The sequence below is a fragment of the Mus musculus genome, chromosome 10 (genome assembly GCF_000001635.26).
Source record: "Mus musculus strain C57BL/6J chromosome 10, GRCm38.p6 C57BL/6J".
NCBI classification, from domain to species: Eukaryota; Metazoa; Chordata; class Mammalia; order Rodentia; family Muridae; genus Mus; species Mus musculus.
In genome coordinates this window covers 94,427,397-94,448,098 of record NC_000076.6, presented here as the reverse complement: position 1 = coordinate 94,448,098, position 20,702 = coordinate 94,427,397, and the positions used below count along the sequence as shown (strand labels likewise).

The 20,702-nt window shown below is 45.4% G+C and overlaps 1 protein-coding gene across 4 annotated transcripts in view; it reads right to left on the bottom strand.

The window, feature by feature from the left end:
* Window positions 1-20,702, bottom strand: part of Tmcc3 (transmembrane and coiled coil domains 3) — a 279,273-nt gene that overhangs the window by 142,856 nt on the left and 115,715 nt on the right. For all 4 annotated transcript variants that reach the window (XM_030245121.1, NM_001359762.1, XM_011243475.3 and 1 more), the window contains one exon: window positions 17,460-17,576. In XM_030245121.1, coding sequence (XP_030100981.1) covers window positions 17,460-17,489 — 30 coding nt within the window. In that variant the 5' untranslated portion in view covers window positions 17,490-17,576. The remainder of the gene's footprint in view (window positions 1-17,459; window positions 17,577-20,702) is intronic.

The following is a 20,702-nucleotide window of genomic DNA, read 5'->3' as shown; positions in this document are numbered from 1 at the left end:
CTGTGGCTGTAATTAGTAGCATCAACTTTAAATCTGCAAGAAGACTAGCTCTTGGAGCCGAAGAGATGGCTCAGCAGTTAAGGGTAATTCTTAAGCTGGGCTTGGGCTCGCACACCTTTAATTCCAGCATTGGGGGGGCAGAGGGAGGTGGATCTCTGTGAATCTGAAGCTACACAGTGAGTTCCAGGACAGCCAGGGCTAAGTCGTGAGATGCTGTCTCATAAAACCAGAAAAAAAGAAAGGAAAAAAAAAAAAGAGTGCTTGTTGTTCTTCCAGAGACCTGAGTCTGAATTCCAGTACAAACACCATTGGTAATTCCCACTTCCACTTCTCCTCCGTGAGCACCGGGCACGTATGCTTTGCACAGATGTACATGCACGCAAAACACCAATACGCATACATACAATCTAAAAAGAGATAGCTTTTGAATATTCTCCCACAAAAGATAAGTAGGTAAGGTAATGGGCACATTAATTACTATGCTCTAATCGTTTCACCAGGCAGTCATAGAGCTAAATACACACAGTTAAACCATACAGTTAACCTATCTCATAAATATACACAGCTATTATCTCTCAATTAAAATTTTAGAAGAGGAATCCCAATGATCGTAGTTTCTGAATTTCTTTGAACTTTCTTTTAGAATCCTATAATTCACAGCACTTTAACCAACTTAGAGCTGGCTGGCTTCGATACCACCCACTGATCTGACTTCCCATAAGGCCCAAACCTTGGTTGGTGCTTCAAGCATGTTAAGATGGCTTCTATTCGGCTCAGCTTCCCAGCTTGCTCTGGGCTCAGTATCCCCAGGTCTGCTGCATGGAGAACATGGTTTCTGCTCCTGCTGATCCTGCTTAGCTTCTCACGGAGCGTGCTTTGGGGACAAAAGGCTCACGTGATGGCACACATCTGTAACCCAGTACTGGGGAAACAGACGCAGGAGGATCTGAAGCAAGACTGAGACTCTGTTCCCAACCAAAACAAAAAAACCCAAACCAAACCAACATGCTCCTGGTCCAGGGACGTCAGTACTTGTTAAGTGTGTTTTTCAACTGACTTTGATAAACACACTCTGCTCTGTCAGACTTGTTTCTGCTTTTCAGCTTTAAAGAACATTTATGCAGACTCAGCTCTAGGTCTGGAGAGATGGCTCAATGGTTAAGAACACTAGCTGCTCTTCCAGAGGACATGGCTTCAATTCCCAACTCCCTTCCCCCACAGAGGCTCACAACTGTCTGAAGCTCCAGTACCGTTGAGTCTTATGCCCTCTTCTGACCTCTGCAAGCACTGAGCACTCGTATCACGCAGACACACACACAGGCAAAATACTGATATGCCTAATAAAATAAAGTAAGTAAAATGCATCTCTTGATGCCTTGTTCTACTGCAGGAGCTTGAATTGTCTTCGATTGTACTGTTTTTTACATTCTATTGTCCCCAGACTGATATTCATGGCAGTTGTCCCAGGCCTGTGATCTTCTCCAGCACGCAGAAATGTTTGGACACTGTTGGCTGGTTTAACACTGCCGCTCTTTGGTTCAGTCCAACGTCCTGGGGAGATGTCTCTTCTCTTCCAGAACCTTTCTGCATAGAAAGCAATGCTACAGGAGAGCCAGGACTGGCTCTGGGCTCAGCATGGCTACCTATTCCTCACTTGACATAGCTCTTCTCCTGAAGCAGATGCCCAGTGTTAGCAATGGTGTTTGGGGGCTAGCATGGTTTCCCCCTCTGTTGGCCCATCCCAAGTTCATAGGTGGCTATCAATCCCCCCTACTGCTACTCTTGGCTGTCTCCAGTCCACTGGAAACCCGAGGCCTCGGGACGGTGACACCTGGACTTACAATGCAGTTAGAGAGCACTTGATGCTGGCTGGCAATACGTCAGAATCATCAGGAGAGCTTTAAAAACCGCAGAGGTTCTGGCTCAGCGATCGGGGAACATTTTTCTTTTGAATGTTATTATTTTCTTTTTAAGTTTGTGAAGTGATTCATTTAATGCCAAAGTCCAGGTTCCAAGAGACTGCAGTAGGAAGTTCCTTCTAAAGGTGAAATACATTCTACAACCTCTCTGCGGCCGTAAACGGCCAGTTCATCACCAGCGGTGGAGTACCTAACACACAGTCCAGGGGACGTGCTCAGCATTCAGCAAACTACATTTGATCCTCTCAACAACGCTGTGAAGCCCTGCTCTTCTCCAACCTAGCTTTCTCCAGCTACCCACAGATGGTCCAGTGGTTACCCCCAGATCTCTGGCAGCCTGTTAGAGCATCAGTGGAGTTGTTTTCTCCACATGAACATCTAGAAAACTGTGTGCATCTCATTGTGCTTATGTAGGGCCCTCTTAAACCTACACAATTACCTCGGTTAAGCTTAGCTTTATTAGTGTGCTCCATCGTTCAAGGGTTTCCACAAAACCTGAGACCAAGCTGCCAGAGGTTTTTATTTTTCTATTTTTCCCAGACAGGGTCTTACTCTATATCTCAGGATAGCCTAGAACTCACTACGTAGCCCAGACTACCCTGAACAGCAATTCTCCTGCCTCTGCCTTATGGGTACTGAGATCTGAGGCATGGACACCACCCATTGTCATTTGTCTCCGTGAGGTATCTTTCTGAGACGTCTACGACAACTGACAATTCATCAGCACATCTCATCCAAGTCACCGGTAATATTTTCCACTATAGATATCATTCAGTTTGGCCTCAAGCCAAGAGAATTGTCATTCTCTAGTAAATGCCATTCATCCGGCCACCTCCCACTCACCGCCCAACATTGTTTCCGACAAAATTGGAAATAAGGGGTTTTGTGAGTCCTTGGTGGAAATTCAGATGCAGTAGGTGTGTTGTTCCAGAGCCAGGCTGCCATAATGAACATTCTCTGAGAATGCTGACTGGCTCCTACTGATCAATTCATTCTTTCCTGATCACAAACCACAAATGAAATGCCAAAGGCGAGCTGTGAAAGAGGAGAGCGGCGTTCCTGTTTCTAGCATGGTTTCTATCCTCCTCAGCATCTTTGAACTCCTAAGCATTGCTAGATGGCCATCTGGGATGTGAGTTTCCCTAGTACCTTCCCACCTAGCCCAGGCTCCAGTATCTTTTTGTAATTAGTTCTAATAAGGGAGGCAGAATGTCCTTCTGTGAGCTTTACCCACTATTTTCCTCCAGTGGTTTCCAGAACTGTATCTGGATGCTGACACTGGTACAATCTACCCAACTCACTCAGTTTCCCCGCACTGATGTCAGTGATCACAGACAAATAGATACACACACACACACACACGTTAGACAGGGTCTCCCAGTGTAGCCCTGGCTGCCCTGGGACTCACTATATAGACCAGGCTAGTCTCAGACTCAAGAGACACCTGCCTGCCTTTATCTTCTGAGTTCTAGGATTAAGGGTGTGAACCACTATGCCAGGCCAGACCTCATCACACTGTCCAAATGTACCCCTAGTCAAGACACAGTAGCCTGACTCTGCAAGGACTACCCTGGTTGCCTCTTCATTAATCTCTTTAATATTAACTGGGCACAGAGGTATAGACCTATTATCCAAGACATGGAGGCAGGAGGATAAGGGCAGCCTAGGCTATATAGCATGACCCTCTCTAAATAAAACAGAATAAAATGGGACAGAACATAACAGATCAACAGAAAACAAAAAAGCAAAGGAATTACCCTGGTTTGTTTTCCTGTGTTTGGCTTTGACATCAATTGCCATTAGCCAAGGGGGCTGGGTGTGAGTTGAGAGGCTGCCTTTCTGCTCAACTCTTTGTTGGCCTTTTGAGCAGTTCCTCAAACAGCAAATACTACTTTTCAAATATACTATTATTTTCCCCCTAGACTAAAAAAATGCTTCCATGTTCGTAAGTTTCTCTATTTTAGATTCTCATTTCTTTACAATATAAGCTTAATAAATAGATGGAGAGATTTTATTGTTTTCTTCCAAATTTATAGCAGAGATAGTTTTCTCTCAATTACAGGTGTTCATAGGACATATTTCCTTTGAGTATTAAACAGGATAGCATTTCCAGCTACTTGGAAGGATTGAAATACTTTTTTTTTTTTTTTTTTTTTTTTTGAGCAGACTAGCAGATGACCAAGATCACATTTTATTCCACTCTGGGGACTGAAGTGACAACTTTGTTAGAGGGTAGACAGTGAGTGCAGGTATTATGGATCAGGCCATGTCTCTGCCTCAACGCTTCAGTTAGCTTCTGCTAATACAAGACAACAGTAGCCACAATTCAACAATGGTGCCGATTGTGTCGAAAGCACTTTATACAAATGAGTGTTTAGCTGCAGTTTGCAAAATCTTAGTCTGAGCCAATCATGGTAAATGCATGTAGTGACAAATAGGTGACAAATAGGTACGTGACCCAGTCCCAGTGAATGGCATGTGACCCATTTCTAGAGGATGACATATGACCCAATTCCAGTGGATAGTTTGTAACCTAATCCTGGGAATGGCATGTGACCCAGTCCCACTGAATGCCATGTGACCTAATCCCCGTGGGTGTCATGTGACCCAATCCCAGTGAATGGTGTGTGTCTATGGCATGTGTGGGCCAAGTCTCTGGGAGGGCTCCCAGGAAGCAGGGCTACTTTACAGCAGATACAAGGGATGACCCTTCTCTGTTCCTCTGGATGTTATCAACTCTGGGTGTGATAGCTAGAATCGCTGTGGTGGCCATCTTGCTTTGACCTACAGATGGAGTCCCGAAATGCAGGAGACCAGAGCCTTGAGAACCATAGAGAGATTAGGAGCTTGTGTACTGTGCCTGGAGCCCATTACACTACTTAGGTAACAGCAACAAACAAATGCTCCAAAAGGCGTCTTAATTACTGCACCGGTATCCCTACTTCAACGCGTTCTAATGCACCTCGGCAACCTGAAACTCCCGCAGATTAGAATTGTCTCCACTGTAAATAAGTCAGTGCCTCTTAAAATTTCCCTTCCCCTTTCTTCTGAAAAAAAATTAAATAAAAAATACCAGTGAGAGAAAATTAATAGCAAACCTATACTTATTTAATATGAATAGAAAGCAAGATTGATAATTTTTCATTTCCCCCTAAATTAATGTGTTTTGCCTCCTCCGCTCCCTGCAGCTTTCATCCCCGTACTTGGAGCCTCTCCCTGGCTGCCTTGGAAATACTTGCTGCATGCAAATGTGTGTAGCCTCATCAGTCTTATTAGGCGCAGTTCCAACTGGCCACCCTACATGAACACAATTAAAAGTTAAACATCAATTAAAATTCACGGAATCCATTTAGCTTTCTGAAAAAGCGCTAAATAACTGAACACGTTTGGGGCACAAATTAATCTCCATCGTTTTCTCTAGCCCTCTTCAGTCATCAAACACACAGGGTCTGGTTTTAGACTTTTAATTCATTCAGTCCCTACTGAGGAGGTAACAGATAATAAGCCCAGGGCAAAGGTAAACAAACATGAAGAGTCATGTGGGTCAAGCGTCCAGGCGGTCTGTCAGTGATGGGGGTGAGGGGCTGAGCACTACGATTGCTACGGTTTGATATGAAATGTCCCCCTTAGGGTTACGCATTGTTCTTCAGCTGGCAGTGACATTTGATGGGCTCTAGGAAGTTATAAAGGTGGAGCCTTGTTGGACGAAATAGGTCTCTGAATGTTATGTCTGGTCCTGGTCCTTTCCTCGTTCTCCGGCTTCCTGTCCGCACGAGGCAAGCAGCCCCTCGCTCCACGCTCTCCCTCCTCCATGACGTTCATCCTCACCTGAGACACCGGATCATGGAGCCGGCCATACACAGGCCGAGAACTCTGAAACACTGAATCTGAATAAATAGTTCCACTCTGAAAGCTGCTCTCAGGGTTATTTGACCTTGACTATGGAAGGCTAATGACTACAGAGAGGGGTGAATGCTGCCCGGGGAGGGGAGATCCTCGGAACACCCCTCTCCCCAGATCTGTGCGGGCATGCGCATCTGCTCCGGGGTTCAGTAGGCATCTCAAGTGCTGCTAATACATTCCAGACAGAAAATGTAAGTTCCCTCCCAGCTCTTTTGCTTTCCCAGTCTTCTACTTCCACATGTATCCCCCAATTCCACTCTACAGCATCTGCCATCTCCCTGGTTGATTTTGTTTGTTTGTTTTTGTTTGTTTTTCTGTTTTGCTTTCTGTACCCTCACAGCAACCCACCAATAGCCCTGTCTTTTACAAACTACACGATCTCCATGCTCCCCTGCTTAAAACCTTCGACCAGCTTCCCGCTGCATTTTAAAAACTTGCGTGTGTGTGTGTGTGTGTGTGTGTGTGTGTGTGTGTGTGTGTACACGCACGCACGCGCGTGCACACGAACTGGTCCCCGAGGCTGCAGGTATCTGCCAGTCTTCCCTTTAGTCCTGGGCTTTCAGATACACACCACTACATTCAGCTTGTTATGTGGGTACTGGGGATTTGAACTCAGGTCCTCAAACTTGAAAGACCATCTTCCAGCCTCACACCAGAATCTCTTTCCTACTGTTAAAAAAAATTCACCACAATTTAGCAGCTGAAAGCATCATGCATTTATTTATTTATTTATTTATTTATTTATTTATTTATTTATTTTTAGATTTCTGGGGACCAGATATCTGACATCAAAGTGTTTTCTGGGCTAACACACCTTCTATGTCAGTAGTCCTGACCATGTCAGTAGTCCTGACCTTTCTAACAAAGCGACCCTTTCATACAGTCCCTCATGCTGTGGTGACCCACAACCACAAAATGACTTTCATTGATTGCTACTTTTTGCGACTGTTATGAATTGTAATGTAAATAAATTTTCTGCTGGTCATAGGCAACTCCTATAAAAGGGTTGTTCAACCCCCAAAGGGGTTGTGACTCACAGGTTAAGAACCGATGTTCTAGAGGCTTCCGGAGAGAATCTATTTTCTCACCCTTTTGGCCTCTGGAGACTGTCTGCACCTTCGGACTCATGGCTACTCCTTGTCTCTTTCTTTGGTCCTCTTACAGGCCACCTGGGATGACAGTGGTCTCACCTGGATCAGCTCTGTACCTCAGCTCGCACATCAGCCAGACTCCTTTCACTGAGTACGGTAACACCCTCACAGGTCCTGGGGACATGGAGAAGGGAGGGGGTTCCCAGGCAATCACACAACCACAGCAACCCTCCCTCCCCCAAAACCCAGAGCAAGGCCTTAATGTGACTTAACTAGCATCTGCAGGGCCAGCTCAGCCCAGCCTTGCGGAGTTTCCCCATCTCTCCCTTCACTGCCTCCTCCTGCTCTGGCCTCCTGCTACGGTTCTCAACCTCTCGGCCTGTGAGTCCAGACCGCTTTGGGTGTCAGATGACCCTTTCTGATGGCTGCCTAAAGCCATCAGAAAACACAGATATTTACATTGCAATCCATAACAGTAGCACATTACCCATATGAGGTGGCAATGAAGATCATTTTATGGTTTGGGGTCACCACGACATGCAGAACTATGTGAAAGGTTTGCAGAGTTAGGAAGGTTGAGAGCCACTGTGCTGCCTGAGAAAAAGCCTCAGTCTGTTTTCATGTGCTTCGGACTACTCGCACCTCCTGGCCTTCACCGGGGGTTCTTGGAACAGCTTTTCCCCGGTAGCTCACACGGCTGGTCCATGTCTCTGTACTAAGTTCCTACTCTTTTAAGGCTTAGTGTTAGCTGGGGTTGTCCCCATCAGTAAGTGAACTCAGGGACAGAATCCAATCTGGCCTGTGTACTGAGTTGCTGGGACAATGACCAACTATGATTATTCAGTATTTGTTGGAGGAATAAACTGCCTAACAAACATTTCTGATTTTCCCAAGGCACACCCTCACAACCCATTAGCTTCTGTAATCCATATACTTATGTAAATAGTCTTTAAAACTCATCAATATTTTGATCCTGCATCGGTCCTCAGGATAACATTAAGCAAGATGAAATGCATTAAAACAACTGTAAAGCCTAGAGAATATTGAAGGGAGGGACGGAGGTAGAATAAGGGGATAGCGCTGAGAAAATTATGGATCACGTAATTACTATGTATGAAGACTTACAGGCATTAATTATAGTTGATTCTAAACTCAGTATGACTTTCAGTGGGATAAGGGTTCCAACAAGCAGACCTTTATGTTGGATGTTTTTAAGCAAAGAGAGCAACTGTTCTTTAGACTCCCCCACCATGGGGTGTGTGTGTGTGTGTGTGTGTGTGTGTGTGTGTGTGTACAGTGCCTGTTCATGTACACATGGAAGAACATATGTAGTGGTTTGAGAAAAAAAAAATGATTCTTATTGGTCCATAGAGAGTGGCCTATTAGTAGGTGTGGCCTTTTTGGAGGATATGTGTCACTAGGTGGTGGGCTTTGAGGTCCCAGATGCTCAAGCCAGACCTAGTGGCTCAGTGTCTCTTCCTGACACCTGCTGACTCAGATGTAGAACTCTTAGCTCCTCCAGCACCACATCTGCCTGCACAGTGCCACCATGCTTCTCGCCATGATAAGAACGGCCAACTTACTGAACTCTAAGCTAGCCCCAATTACATGTTTTCTTGTATAAGAGTTTTCATGGTCATGGTGTCTCTTCACGGCCATAAAACCGTAACTAAGACAGTATTTGTGTCTCTGTGTATCCATGGGGGGGGGGGGTTGGGTCACATGGTTGACATTAGGAGTCCTCTACTATCACTGTCCACCACAGTTTTTGAGATCAAGTCTCTCTCTGAATCTAGAGCTCATCAATTGGCTGGCCAGTGATGTCAGGGATCTGTTTATCTTCGCCTCACCCTACCCCGCCCCTGTCGTTGTCCTGGGGTTAAGGGTGTGTGCCATGATGCCTGGATTTTTATGTGTGTGTTGGAATCTATAACCAGGAGGCACAACTGCACAGCACACACTTTACGCCCTGAGCCATCTCTCCAGCCCTTGGGAATACTTTTAAAAACAGACACGTAATTGTTGTACATATTTATGTGCAATGATTCAATATCTATATGTAATGTGTAATGATCAGATCAGAGTAATGGGCATTTCCTTGTTGAATACTTATCATTGCTTTGAGCACACAGGCAACCTCTGGATTCCTCTCTGTGAGCTCTTTATGAAGTATGCAGAGGTTGATTGACAGCTCTGAGCATGGTGCTGTAGAACACTAGCGCTTACTCTGCCTATCTGTATTTTGGTACCAAAGTCCAGCCCACCTCCATCTACCTTTCCGAGTCTCCTATGCCGTGTTCTGTGTGACCTTTTCAGTGTTCGCCTATGAGAATTTGAAGTGTTAGTCTGTGTTTGGTTTATTTCACTTACATAATGCCCTCCAGTTCTCTTGGATATACTTAATAAACAAAAGCATCCTACCGTACCTAGGGTAGCCTAGGAGCTAGATGCATTGGTAACACACACAGTTCCGCCTTCAAGGTCTTGCTATGGAGCAGGCACTGTTCCCACAGAGAACTGTAGCTGAAATAACCTAATTTGCTCAAGTTTTTAGAGCAACTATGTGTAGCCGTGAGGATTCATGATCTCAGAGTCTTAGTGTTAAACCTACTGAAGAACTCACTCCACCAGGTTTAACTCATGACCCTGGACACAATTAAGAGTTCATCAGAAAGCATCACCTTGCTTTTCAGAGACTGTGCGGTTCCTCACCTGAAGGGCCCCGAGCTCCAGGCTACATGTGTAACCCAAGAGCCAGAAATGAAGTTCAGCTAAAGAATGTGTTACTTAGCTTTCAAACTATGGTGTCCCTGTAACCCGGGCTTCACCTTTAGACATCTGACTTGTCTTCTACTTCATATCTAGTGAATTGTGGAGCCTTGCCTCAGTTTCTCTGCTGGCTCTCTTCCTAATTATTTTATCTTGAGAAATAAAGTCATACACTCATGGTAAGCCAATCCAACACTGTAAAGACATCTAGTAAAAACTAGGTCTCCTTCCCATCCCAATTCTAGATATCCTTAACCACCCACCCCCACACACAGACACACAGACACACAGGCACACAGATACACACACACACACACATGCACTCATGCATGCCTATGCAGGGGTGTGTGCATATGCATACACAGACGTAGACATAGACAAAGACATAGACATACACACACCACACACACACACACACACACACACACACACACACACACACACCAGTGGATAGGAAATGATAAGCTCAGATGGCTACTTCACATAGAGGACTATGGAGGTGCAATACCAAGAGACCATGGTCTAGACTTTCACAAGGGTTCTCAGAAATCCTAACTGGATCCCAAATGTATTCCATGGCAGCTGGGAGAACTTATGAAGTACTGAAGGGGGAATGTGACAGGGCAAACCTACAGCCCTGTCAACAGCGACAGAAGCTACTGTAGCCACGGACAGGACGAGGTCACCCAGGGAGTCCCAGCTATGAGGGCAACCATGTTAAAGAGTGGGCAGAGGAAGCCCTGTTACAGGTCTCAGCATCCTTACATGGACAGCAGAAGATACCCCTTTCTGACCTGCCAGAGACATGCTTTAAACCGGAGATGACTCCCTCATCTCACCCTATCCTAATGTCAAGTATGTATGTGTATGACCTGCTATCCAGTGGCATCCGCTGCCCATTTAAAGATTGAGATTTGGCAGGTTGCACATATAAGGGCATATATATATATATATATGTATATATATATATATATATGTATATATATATGTATATATATATATGTATATGTATATATATATTCTCCCTTACTATCGACACACCAGCAGTATTTGAGCAGCATAGCAAGCAAGGACTGAAATATGCAGATGCTGTATGTTCTACCGACTTGTTCATCTGCCTAGAGAAGAGCGAGCCCACTCAGTCTTGGACCCAAAAGAGAACTGTGAGTAGCCTTTCACAATGACTTGAAGACCCAAGAGAAGAGAGAAAGGAAAGCTGGTTGTCCATCGTGTGACAGGGAGGTCTGGGGTTTGTCCTGCAGCATGGGATGGTACAGCCTCCACTGACATAGTCAACACGTTGTTAGAATTGTCACTAAACCTCCATGAGTCTGATGAATATTTGTAAGCAGTGCCTCTAGCAAGACACAGGAAGTTAGCTGGTGGCCCTTCTGAGCCCATCTCTACCATTTTCCATGAAGCAAACACTAACAGGCCTCTGTCCTGGCAGCTGGAACTCAGCACCGTGTGTTTTGAGGTTGTAGGTGACCAGAAATTGCCCACATCCAGCCAACCACCTGTTGTTCATATGATCTGTGATCTAAAATGATTTTTTTTTAATTATTGAATGATTGAAAGAAAGAGAGGAACATTTTACAGCATGTGAAAATTACATGAGATTCAAATTTCAGTGCCTATAATGATTTTTTTATCGGTGTGCCTTCCCCCCTCATTTACATACAGCTGCTGGGATGAACAGCTACATTGACACATGTCCACAAAGCCTAAAGCATGTATGTCTCACCTATTGCTATGGTTTGGATAAGTGTCTCCTTGAGGCCTGTGTGTTAAAGGTTTGGCTCCAGTCCCTGGTACTATTAGGAGGCAGTGAATTCTTTAAGAAGTAGAATCCAAGCTAGATATATTTTTGGTTATATAAGGCACGCCCTTGAGAGGAATGCTGGGACCCTGCACCCACCTCTTCCTTTTTGCTGCCTAGATCCCTGGAAGGAAGCAGCTAACTGACCCAGGTATCTCTGCCATGATGTTCATTTTGTATTACCAAATCCAGCAAGCTGAAGCTTATCAAGCCATGAGTTATAGACAACTTTTTATGTTGAACACCTCAGGTGATTTTGTGAGCAGAATAAGACACACCCACCCTAGAAAAAGTTCGCTGACCCTTGACAAAGAAACCTGCCTCTATCTCCACTGTTACAGTTTCCACTGCTGTGAAGAGACATCATGGCCAAGGGAACTCTTATAATGGACATTTAATTGAGGCTGATTTACAGGTTCAGAGGTTCAATCCATTATCATCATGGCAGCATCCAGGCAGACATGGCACTGGAGGAGCTGAGAGTTCTACATCTTGATCCAAAGGCTGACAGGAGAAGACTGGCTCTCATGTGGCTAGGAGGAAAGTCTCAAAGCCCACCCCCACAGTGACACGCTTCCTCCAACAAGGCCACACTCCTAACAGTATCACTTCCTGTGGCCAAGCGTATTCAAACCACCACATCTGCCATACAGTTTCAAAGTGCAGGGGTCAAGAGGAGAAATGGGTATGCGTCTGTTCTAATCACATTTCTACAAGTCATTTAGATCATTCATCAGAAACATGGAAAGTTAAGATCTTATCTAGCATACCACGTAGGAAGCGAGAGCTTCTCACACCCTCTCAGGAAGAACACCACAGGAGGACTTTAAAGAAAGAGGTAAAGGAGGAGGAGGAGAGGAAGAAGAAGAGGAGGAGGAGGAATTGGAGGAAGAGGAGGAGAAGGAGAAGGAGGAGAAAAGGAGGAGGAAGAAGAATAAGAAGAGGAGGAGGAGGAGGAGAAGTTAATTAAAGGTAAATTACCTCTCACACTTAAAGGCTCTTGTGCTGTTCAGCAGTTAGAATCTCTAAGAATTGTCGTCACTGCAACAGAAGCATCCGGCTGTAGGAACAGGGGCTGGGTATAAAGGAAAGGGCCAGGGCCAGGAGCAGACCAGCGACCCACCTGGGAAATTCAAGGAGGCAGTCAGAGCTCCAGATGAATATTGTGTTCAGTGGCCAATTCAAGTCTCCAAGGGGCACATCAGGCATTCAGGACAGTTAGTGGCACTCCCTGGGGTAGGACCAGGTGGCACTACCACACCGTACTCTTTTGGTTTTCCAGGTGGAGGCAAAGGTAGCCCTATGACAGTTGGGTCTCGTTTTAGAAGATGAAGTATGTGTTCTCTTGGTCAGTAAAGTGCAATGCTCTTGGTGTCCATTGGTAACATTGATACTATGTTTTAGTAACAATGCCATCTGGAGACAACCTTGAAAAGTCAATTTTTTGTTAATTAACCCAATTCTAAGGCCTGTTCTGTGAGCACTGCCCAGCCTCCTCAACCCCCTTTAATGGAAATTGCTTTTCCACAGGCTGATTTCTTCTCTAATTAAAAGCCTTCAGGACTACAGAAGTAGGGAGAACACTAGGGCCGTGTATCTGCAGGGCTTGTTGAGACTGACAGACAGAGGTCAAGGTTGAGTCTCTTGAGGTCACCATAGAAAACCCAAGGGCCTTGTTCTCCACCTGCCAGCTATTCTTTAATAAGTCTTCAGACATCACTTTAAAGAGTATTGAACTACTAGGCAGCTGCAGCTGTCCGTGTCTCGCAGAAGTTTTGTTCCTGTCATTGCTGTGTATATAAGCCCCTCACGCATGCTTTGGAGCCTGTCCCCAGAACCATACATTCCAAGAAATGTGTCTTCTGAATTCTTACTGCAAGGGCAAGGACCCTAAAGTACAGGTGCATGGGTAAGCTTTGAAGAGACTCTAAAAATGGGTCGGGAACACCCAAGTAGCTTTCGTTTTTCCTTCTTCCAGATTCCCCAGCATGCTCACAGTCAGATGACTCGTGTAGTCTTCCCTCTGTGGAGGATTCATTGAACAGGGTTTTTTTCCCTCAATATACACACAAAAAAAGACAAGTTTTAAAATTATAATTTAGGTTGTCCCAGAAAAAGAAGGGAAATATTTGAGAGGATTACAATAGTGTGTGTGTGTGTGTGTGTGTGTGTGTGTGTGTGTGTGTGTGTGTGTGTTGTCTGTTTAGGTGTGTCTCCTCTGAGAGATGAATCACGTGCTCTGTTTGTACCTTTCATGCCTTTGCTTACTTGCCTGCAATGACTTCGCCCAGAAAAGAGCCAGCCTGGAGATCTCTAGGCAACCCACCTGAGAAGAAGTCCCGGTTAACCTCACCAACCACCTCATTTGCAGGGGCACAGTCGTGGTGAAGGCTCTTGCTCACATGGAAGCCTTTTCTGCAGTTCTGGAAAGTTCTGATCCCTTCTTATCTCGAAGGACTAATCTGCTTCTTATCGCTAAGCTTTGGTAAACTGCATCTCACTGGGGGTCCCTGTGGGGATTCCGAGCTGTCATGCAGCCTTTATCTTTCCACCTACCCAGCAGCAGAGAGGAGAGCTCTAAATGTGACAGAATTACGAACCAAGAGTAAAGGATTCCCAAGGGCTGAATCCCTGTCTCCGAAGCACTAAGAACATCCTACACAAAATGTAAAACACAAATCTCAGGCTTTCCTGAAATTTCTCTCTCTCTCCACCTCTCTCTCTCTCTCTCTCTCTCTCTCTCTCTCTCTCTCTCTCTCTCTCTCTCTCTTTCTCCACCTCTCTCTCTCTCTCTCTCCCTCCCTCCCTCCCTCTCTTACTCTCTCCCCCCCCCCCCTCTCTCCGCTGAGAACAGGAAAATGATAGGTAAGTATCTAGCAACTGCTGCCAGATCTGGCCATCAGAGAAAATCAAATGGGAAAAGAAAATGAAAAGCAAAGCATAAAATACAGCTAAGGAAGGGAACACACACAGAGACACACAAACACACACACACAAACACACACAAACAAACACACACATGCACACACAAACACACATATGCACACTCATATGCATGCAAACACATACATACACACATGCACACACATATACACATATGTGCACACACATAAGCACACATGCACACACAAACACACATACATGCCCACCCACACACATACATACACAGGTACATACATATGCACACATGCACACATACACACATGCACACCCAAACATACATGCATGCACACACATCCATACACAGGTACATACATATATACACATACACAAACACACATACATGCACACATACATACACATATGCACATACAAACACACATGTGGGGGTGATGAGGAAAGAACAGGTTGCCACCCTTCCTGAGTCTTCTGAAACAGACATGTGATTGCTTTGGGGGCAGTTCTAGACAACACAGGAATTCCTGGAAGTTCAACTAAGGAGAGAACAATCCCATTTCCCCCCACGCCCCCAGAGTCATCCAACACTGGCTCTATTTCTAGGCATGCGTGTACACAGAGGCTCACAGATTATGCTGCTGACCCGTGGCAGCAACAGTTGTTCAGCTGACCAGAGCTCTAGTTTGTTTTCCCAGGTCTGATTTCTTTTCCAGCCACCCTGGAAAAGAATAACCGGATGATCGACACAAAAGCCTTTTCTATTGGGCTGGGCCAAGTGGTCCAGATCCCCCCCCCACCCCCACCCCCCATCAGCTTCTTTCATGTGCATCCTTCTTTCTGCCTTTCTGACGCCACAGCAAGTGAACAGCTCTCCTGAGCAGCCCTCGGACCCAGGAGACCTAGGTCTGCCACACGGGAGCAATGTTAGTCGCCTCAGTGCTCAGAGTGCCGTCAAGGCCAGGGACAGTGCTGTGAGTGAGGTGGGTCCTGGATACACACACACACACACACACACACACTGAGAGAGAGAGAGAGAGAGAGAGAGAGAGAGAGAGAGAGAGAGAGAGAGAGAGAGAGAGATACACACACCAGACTTCAGAATTCGTCATTTGAAAAAGGCAATAATATATATAATATTGCTGAGGCCTACCACACTGACATTTCTTCCACAACAGCGCGTATGATTATTCTCACCAAGGTCTAAATAAGGCCTGGAAGCCATCATGCACCCCCTCTGGTCAGACCCTGCAAGTCCTTTAACTCAGAGCAGGTTGGAACCTACCAAAGTGAAGAAGAAACGTGGGTTTTCAAGAGCTTTTGGGTTTTAGAACTGCAGAAAAGTGAACTGTAGGTTTGTAACAATGGCCATCTCACAAACATGCTGTTCCGGGCATGGTTCCACGTTTCCAGTAGACCATCCTCGGTCTACAGTGTACATCCTCGGCCTGACATATCATATACTGTATAATATATTTAACGTGAGAAATCTCAATCCTCAAGACAATCCCACAATGCATCACGGTTGTCCCATAGAGTGTCCAGTGAGCACACGGAGAAGAGACAACAGAACATAAAACCGGTTACTGACTAAGTGAAATGTAAACATACACGGGCTACACAGAGCCGGGAGGGTGGATACAGCTGGACACACATCTGCTAAGGTGGCCCGGGCACTTCCTCTAGACCTGCCTGTCTCTGTGGTCCTTTCCAGCATTGCTTCTGCACAGCCTCAGAGTTTGCAGATAGAACACTAAGGTGTAGACTCCTTCCCAGGGACCCAGAGGCAGGAGAGGGACAGGTTCAGACCAAAATCATGGCTACAACAATCCCCTGGGGAGTTGGGACCAGGAACTGCAACCACTCTCTTTCAAGGTCCCTCCTTGGTCTGTAAAATGTGAATGTGGTCCGGGTGGGATTACAGAATAGCCACACAGAGCCTACATGTTTAAACACACCAGGAGGCCTAATTTGTAGGAGTTTTCTCTTTACATAAAACATGCTATACATGCGGACAGTGGTCTGCTGAGACACTCTGCAGCTGACATACAATGGAGTGTGACAAGAGTCATTTGGATACATGTATGTAATATATGTTTTTTCTCTTCTATAGTAAGGACCCAGATTTCTATTTGATAACTGGTATTCCTGTTAGCTGCTGTAGCTCTGCAGTATACACACATGAGCTTGCTCAGTGGGCGTGCATGCACACACACACACACACCCGTATGTATACACTCACATACATCCATACACACACATTAATCTCATTTATTTTTACATTACTTATTGGTTACCATTTGGATTATTAATACAAGCTGATGTGGCAAATAAAAAAATTAACTGGTGCTTACTTGGGCCAGGCCCTTAGTAAACAGATAGTAGTCAAGGCAGACACGATTCACATCCTTCGAGCACACACAGTTGCAGTAGAGAGCAAAATCAAAACAGCAAGTGTTACTAACCAAGGACCAGGAGGGTAGCAGAGAGAGAACTGTGCACTGGGCTTCAACCAATTAGTGATCGGAACCGAAGTGGAACGAAAATTAATTTTACATGAGCTGCTTGAGTTTAATCCCAGTAAATTTGTATCATAAAACTGAACTATCGAGAAGGATTGCCAATATAACCATTAAAGAGAGGAACAGGGTCTCCATGTACATAGCCAGTCACTGACACATTGAACACGCCCACCCAGGCTCACGATTGTGATTAGCAGAAGATTAGCCCAATCTGCATACACATTATAAGTGTCTGATTAAATTGCTCAAGAGTGGAAAAACTAATAGGAGAGACTGTTTTATGTTTTTTTTTTTTTGCGTTTTTTTTTTTTCAGAATACAATCCCACCAATCCCTTGCCCCCGCTGCTCAGAGTCAAGGTTATCCAGTGAGAGCTGCACTTAGCTGAAAGTGGTTTGTAGAAGAGTGGTGGAGTGCATTTGAATGTCAAGAGCGGAAAGAGGAAAGAGCAGTGCTAAGGGGATTTTCGCAGCAGTAAACAGGGCAAGTACTCAGCCGGCTGGTGGGAATATGGAGGACCCCTGAGGGTGGGGTTCACTAACCTTCATTCCTTCTTTTCTCATTAACATCATCCCGATTTTATTCAGGATGCTAATATGCCTTGTTCAATATACTCTTCTCGGCCCCCTTGAAGTTGCCGATGGCCATGTACGATGGTTCTGGTGAAGGAAAAAAATAAACCCGAGTAAACATCTGTTTTGTTATTTCCTAATAAAAGAAGATACAGTTGATGAGGAAAGCTCTTCCCACCCCTTTCAACATAGACCCAATGGCTGGGACTTAAGCCACCTGGTATTACCATGACAACGGAAACCAGAGTGTTGAGTGGCTCTGATGAGGATCTGAACTAGCCTATCTCCAGATCTGCCATCACGTTAGAGAAATACACCCCTGCTTGTTTCAGTCACTGTTCTTGGACTTTTCTGTGGTTTGCAACCAAACGTTCCCAACAGAGCATCCAGGACAGAAGGTTATACTTGAGAGTCTGAACCTTAGGCAACGTCACCATAGAGACTGAGCATCCTCCACAATTAGCAATGTGTGTGGGTACCAGGAAGCAACCAGTCTGTTGCACCATGAAATGTGGACCAGCATGGGATGCCAAAGCAGGATGGCCGCCGAGGCTGCCGGTTGTTCTGGGGCACACACACTCCACCTTCTCTTCCACCAGCTGAATCCTGAGTTTGTTCCCACACGGCACACACGTGTCCTTCTCCAGCCTTACATACAAGAACTCCCCATTTCAGACACCTTGGCAAAGACCAGTGAAAGATGGGTAAGTTGATCTAGAACCTGCCCACTGTGGAGACAGCTCAGCTGTTTCTAGCTCCACCCAAGAGGCAGGAGATTGCCGTATGGAACACAGACAGGCATGTGATCGGCTGCCTTTAGATCATGTTCAATTATGTTATCAGCACCTTCTGGCTCTTTGGTCCCCAGTTAAGCCTTCCCTTGGAGATATATATATATATATATATATATATATATATATATATATATATCCACACACATACATGTATGTGTATATACATACATACATATATATATGTATATACATACATTTGTGTATACATACACACACTTGTTGTGTATTGTTATAAGGTGGATATACATGTTCATGTGAGTTGTCCCAGTTATGGTTACTATTGCTACGTTGAGATACCATGACATAGCATATATTGCTATGTATACTATGTATGATCAAAAGCAACTTGGGGATTTATTTTGCTTACATGCCATAGTCCATTGAGGGAAGTCACAGCAGGAACTCAAACTAGGCAGGAACCTGGAGGCAGAACCTGGCAGAGGCCATGGAGGAGTAGTGGTTACTAGCTTGCTCTTCATGGCTTGCTCAGCCTGCTTTCTTATGGAACCCAGGACCACTAGCCCAAGGGTGGCCCAAACCATCCTACAGCCCAATCTTATAAAGGCAGTGTTTTGTTTTGTTTTGTTTTGTTTTGTTTTGTTTTGTTTTATTAAGGTTCCCTCCTCTCAGATGACTATAGCTTCTGCTAAGTTGACATAAAATTAACCAGTGCATAGGTATATAAGTGTATGTGTGACTGTATGTGCACATGTGTATTGTGCATGTGTGTAGAGGTCAATGTCATATAATTTCTTCAATTACTCTCCGTGTTTGCCTATTTCTTTTAAAAGACTGTGTGCGTGTGTACACATATGTGCATCTGTGCCTGTGTGTGTGTGTGTGTGTGTGTGTGTGTGTGTGTGTGTGTGTGTGCCTGAAAGAAGATGATAGAAGGTATCTAGGAGCTGGAGTTACAGGTGGTTATGAGCTGTGGGCACTGGGAAATGAAGCCAACTCCTCTGTCAGAGCAGCAGGCTCTCCTAAGCACTGAGCTGGCTCTCCGGCTCCTCACCTTTATTTTTGAGACAGGATTTTTCACCAAACCTGACGCTTATGAATTTGGCCGGGCCAGCTGGCCAATGATCTTCAGGGATCTGCCTGCCCCCATCTGGTGCCAGCATGGGCATTGCAGGCTTTTTTTTTTTTTTTTTTTTTTTTTAAATAGGACAAACTGAATAAGAGTCCCCATATTACAGTTTGGATCTCTGAGAGCAGGGTACATTTAGAAACTATAAATGGTTCATGAAGGTCTAATATAAAATTACATAGAAGGGCAGGGGAGCATTTTGTAGATCATATATCAAAGCGTGTGTGAGACTTTCTTTCCAACGGCCATGAGGAGCCACCGAGGGAGTACAAACGAGCGGCTGCCATAAACCAGATCTTTTATTTAGAGACATCACAGGGCTACACTCTGGGAAAGCACACTACAAGGTGGCGCAGGGCCAGTACCACTGGTAAGAAACCAGGCAGCCCTGAGTTAGAGTCACGGCAGAAGGCATATTTGAGTCTTTAGCAAAAGGGTTTAATGACAGATTGGATCTAAGGGGTAAGGAGCAAGGAATTATAGTAATTCCCAGATCTGATGGGTGGTTCGCTGTGCTGCCCATCGGAAGCAGAAATGCAAGAGGGTCGGGAGGGCTGAGAGACATGTGACCTTGTGCACCATGGGACAGTTTCTGGGGGTGATCACCAGGCAATGGGTCAGGCAGCGGATCAGAGCGGTTAACTATTCTGAAAGCACTGAGGCCAGCCAATGGAAAGGCACAAAGTAAAAAAGATGCCAGAGCGGAACCTCCGGGGAAACCCAGGAGTCAGGAATGGTCTCCTTCCTCCATGAAGGAGAAAATGACGTGGCTGGAGAAGCAGGAAGCAAGCCACAGAGGGGGCGCTATCACGGGTTAGTAAGAAAAGTCTCCCACAGGTGGGTCTTTATCAAAGACCCTCGGCAAGTGGTGTTATAACGGACAGACCGACGGACAGGGTCTGGAAACCAGCAGGGAGGGCCCAGCTGGAGAAAGGAAGTCCCTTGAAGGGGACTTCCTCATCTCCTGGTCTCTTCCTCATGCTCCAGTCCCTGTCTGAGATGAGTTCAAAGCCCTCTCTACTCACATTGTCACTGCACCGTTAGCCCCAAATCAACAGATCCAAGTCCTATGGACCCGGGCACCAAAACAAACTTGGGCTGTTTATGTCAGAGATTTAGTAATAAGCATATAACAGTAAGTAACACAAGTTGGGTAGGAGAGCATGGTGGGAAGTGCAGCCAGGACCACTCTAAAGGACTGAACGCTGACATCCTCGATGTCACAGAGCTCTGCTCATGGTTAGGACCTTAAGAAGGACAGAGGCCACCTTTGGGCTTGAACTCTTGAAAGGCAGAGGTGAGTCCGACCTGTGAGAGTTACAGCATGCCACT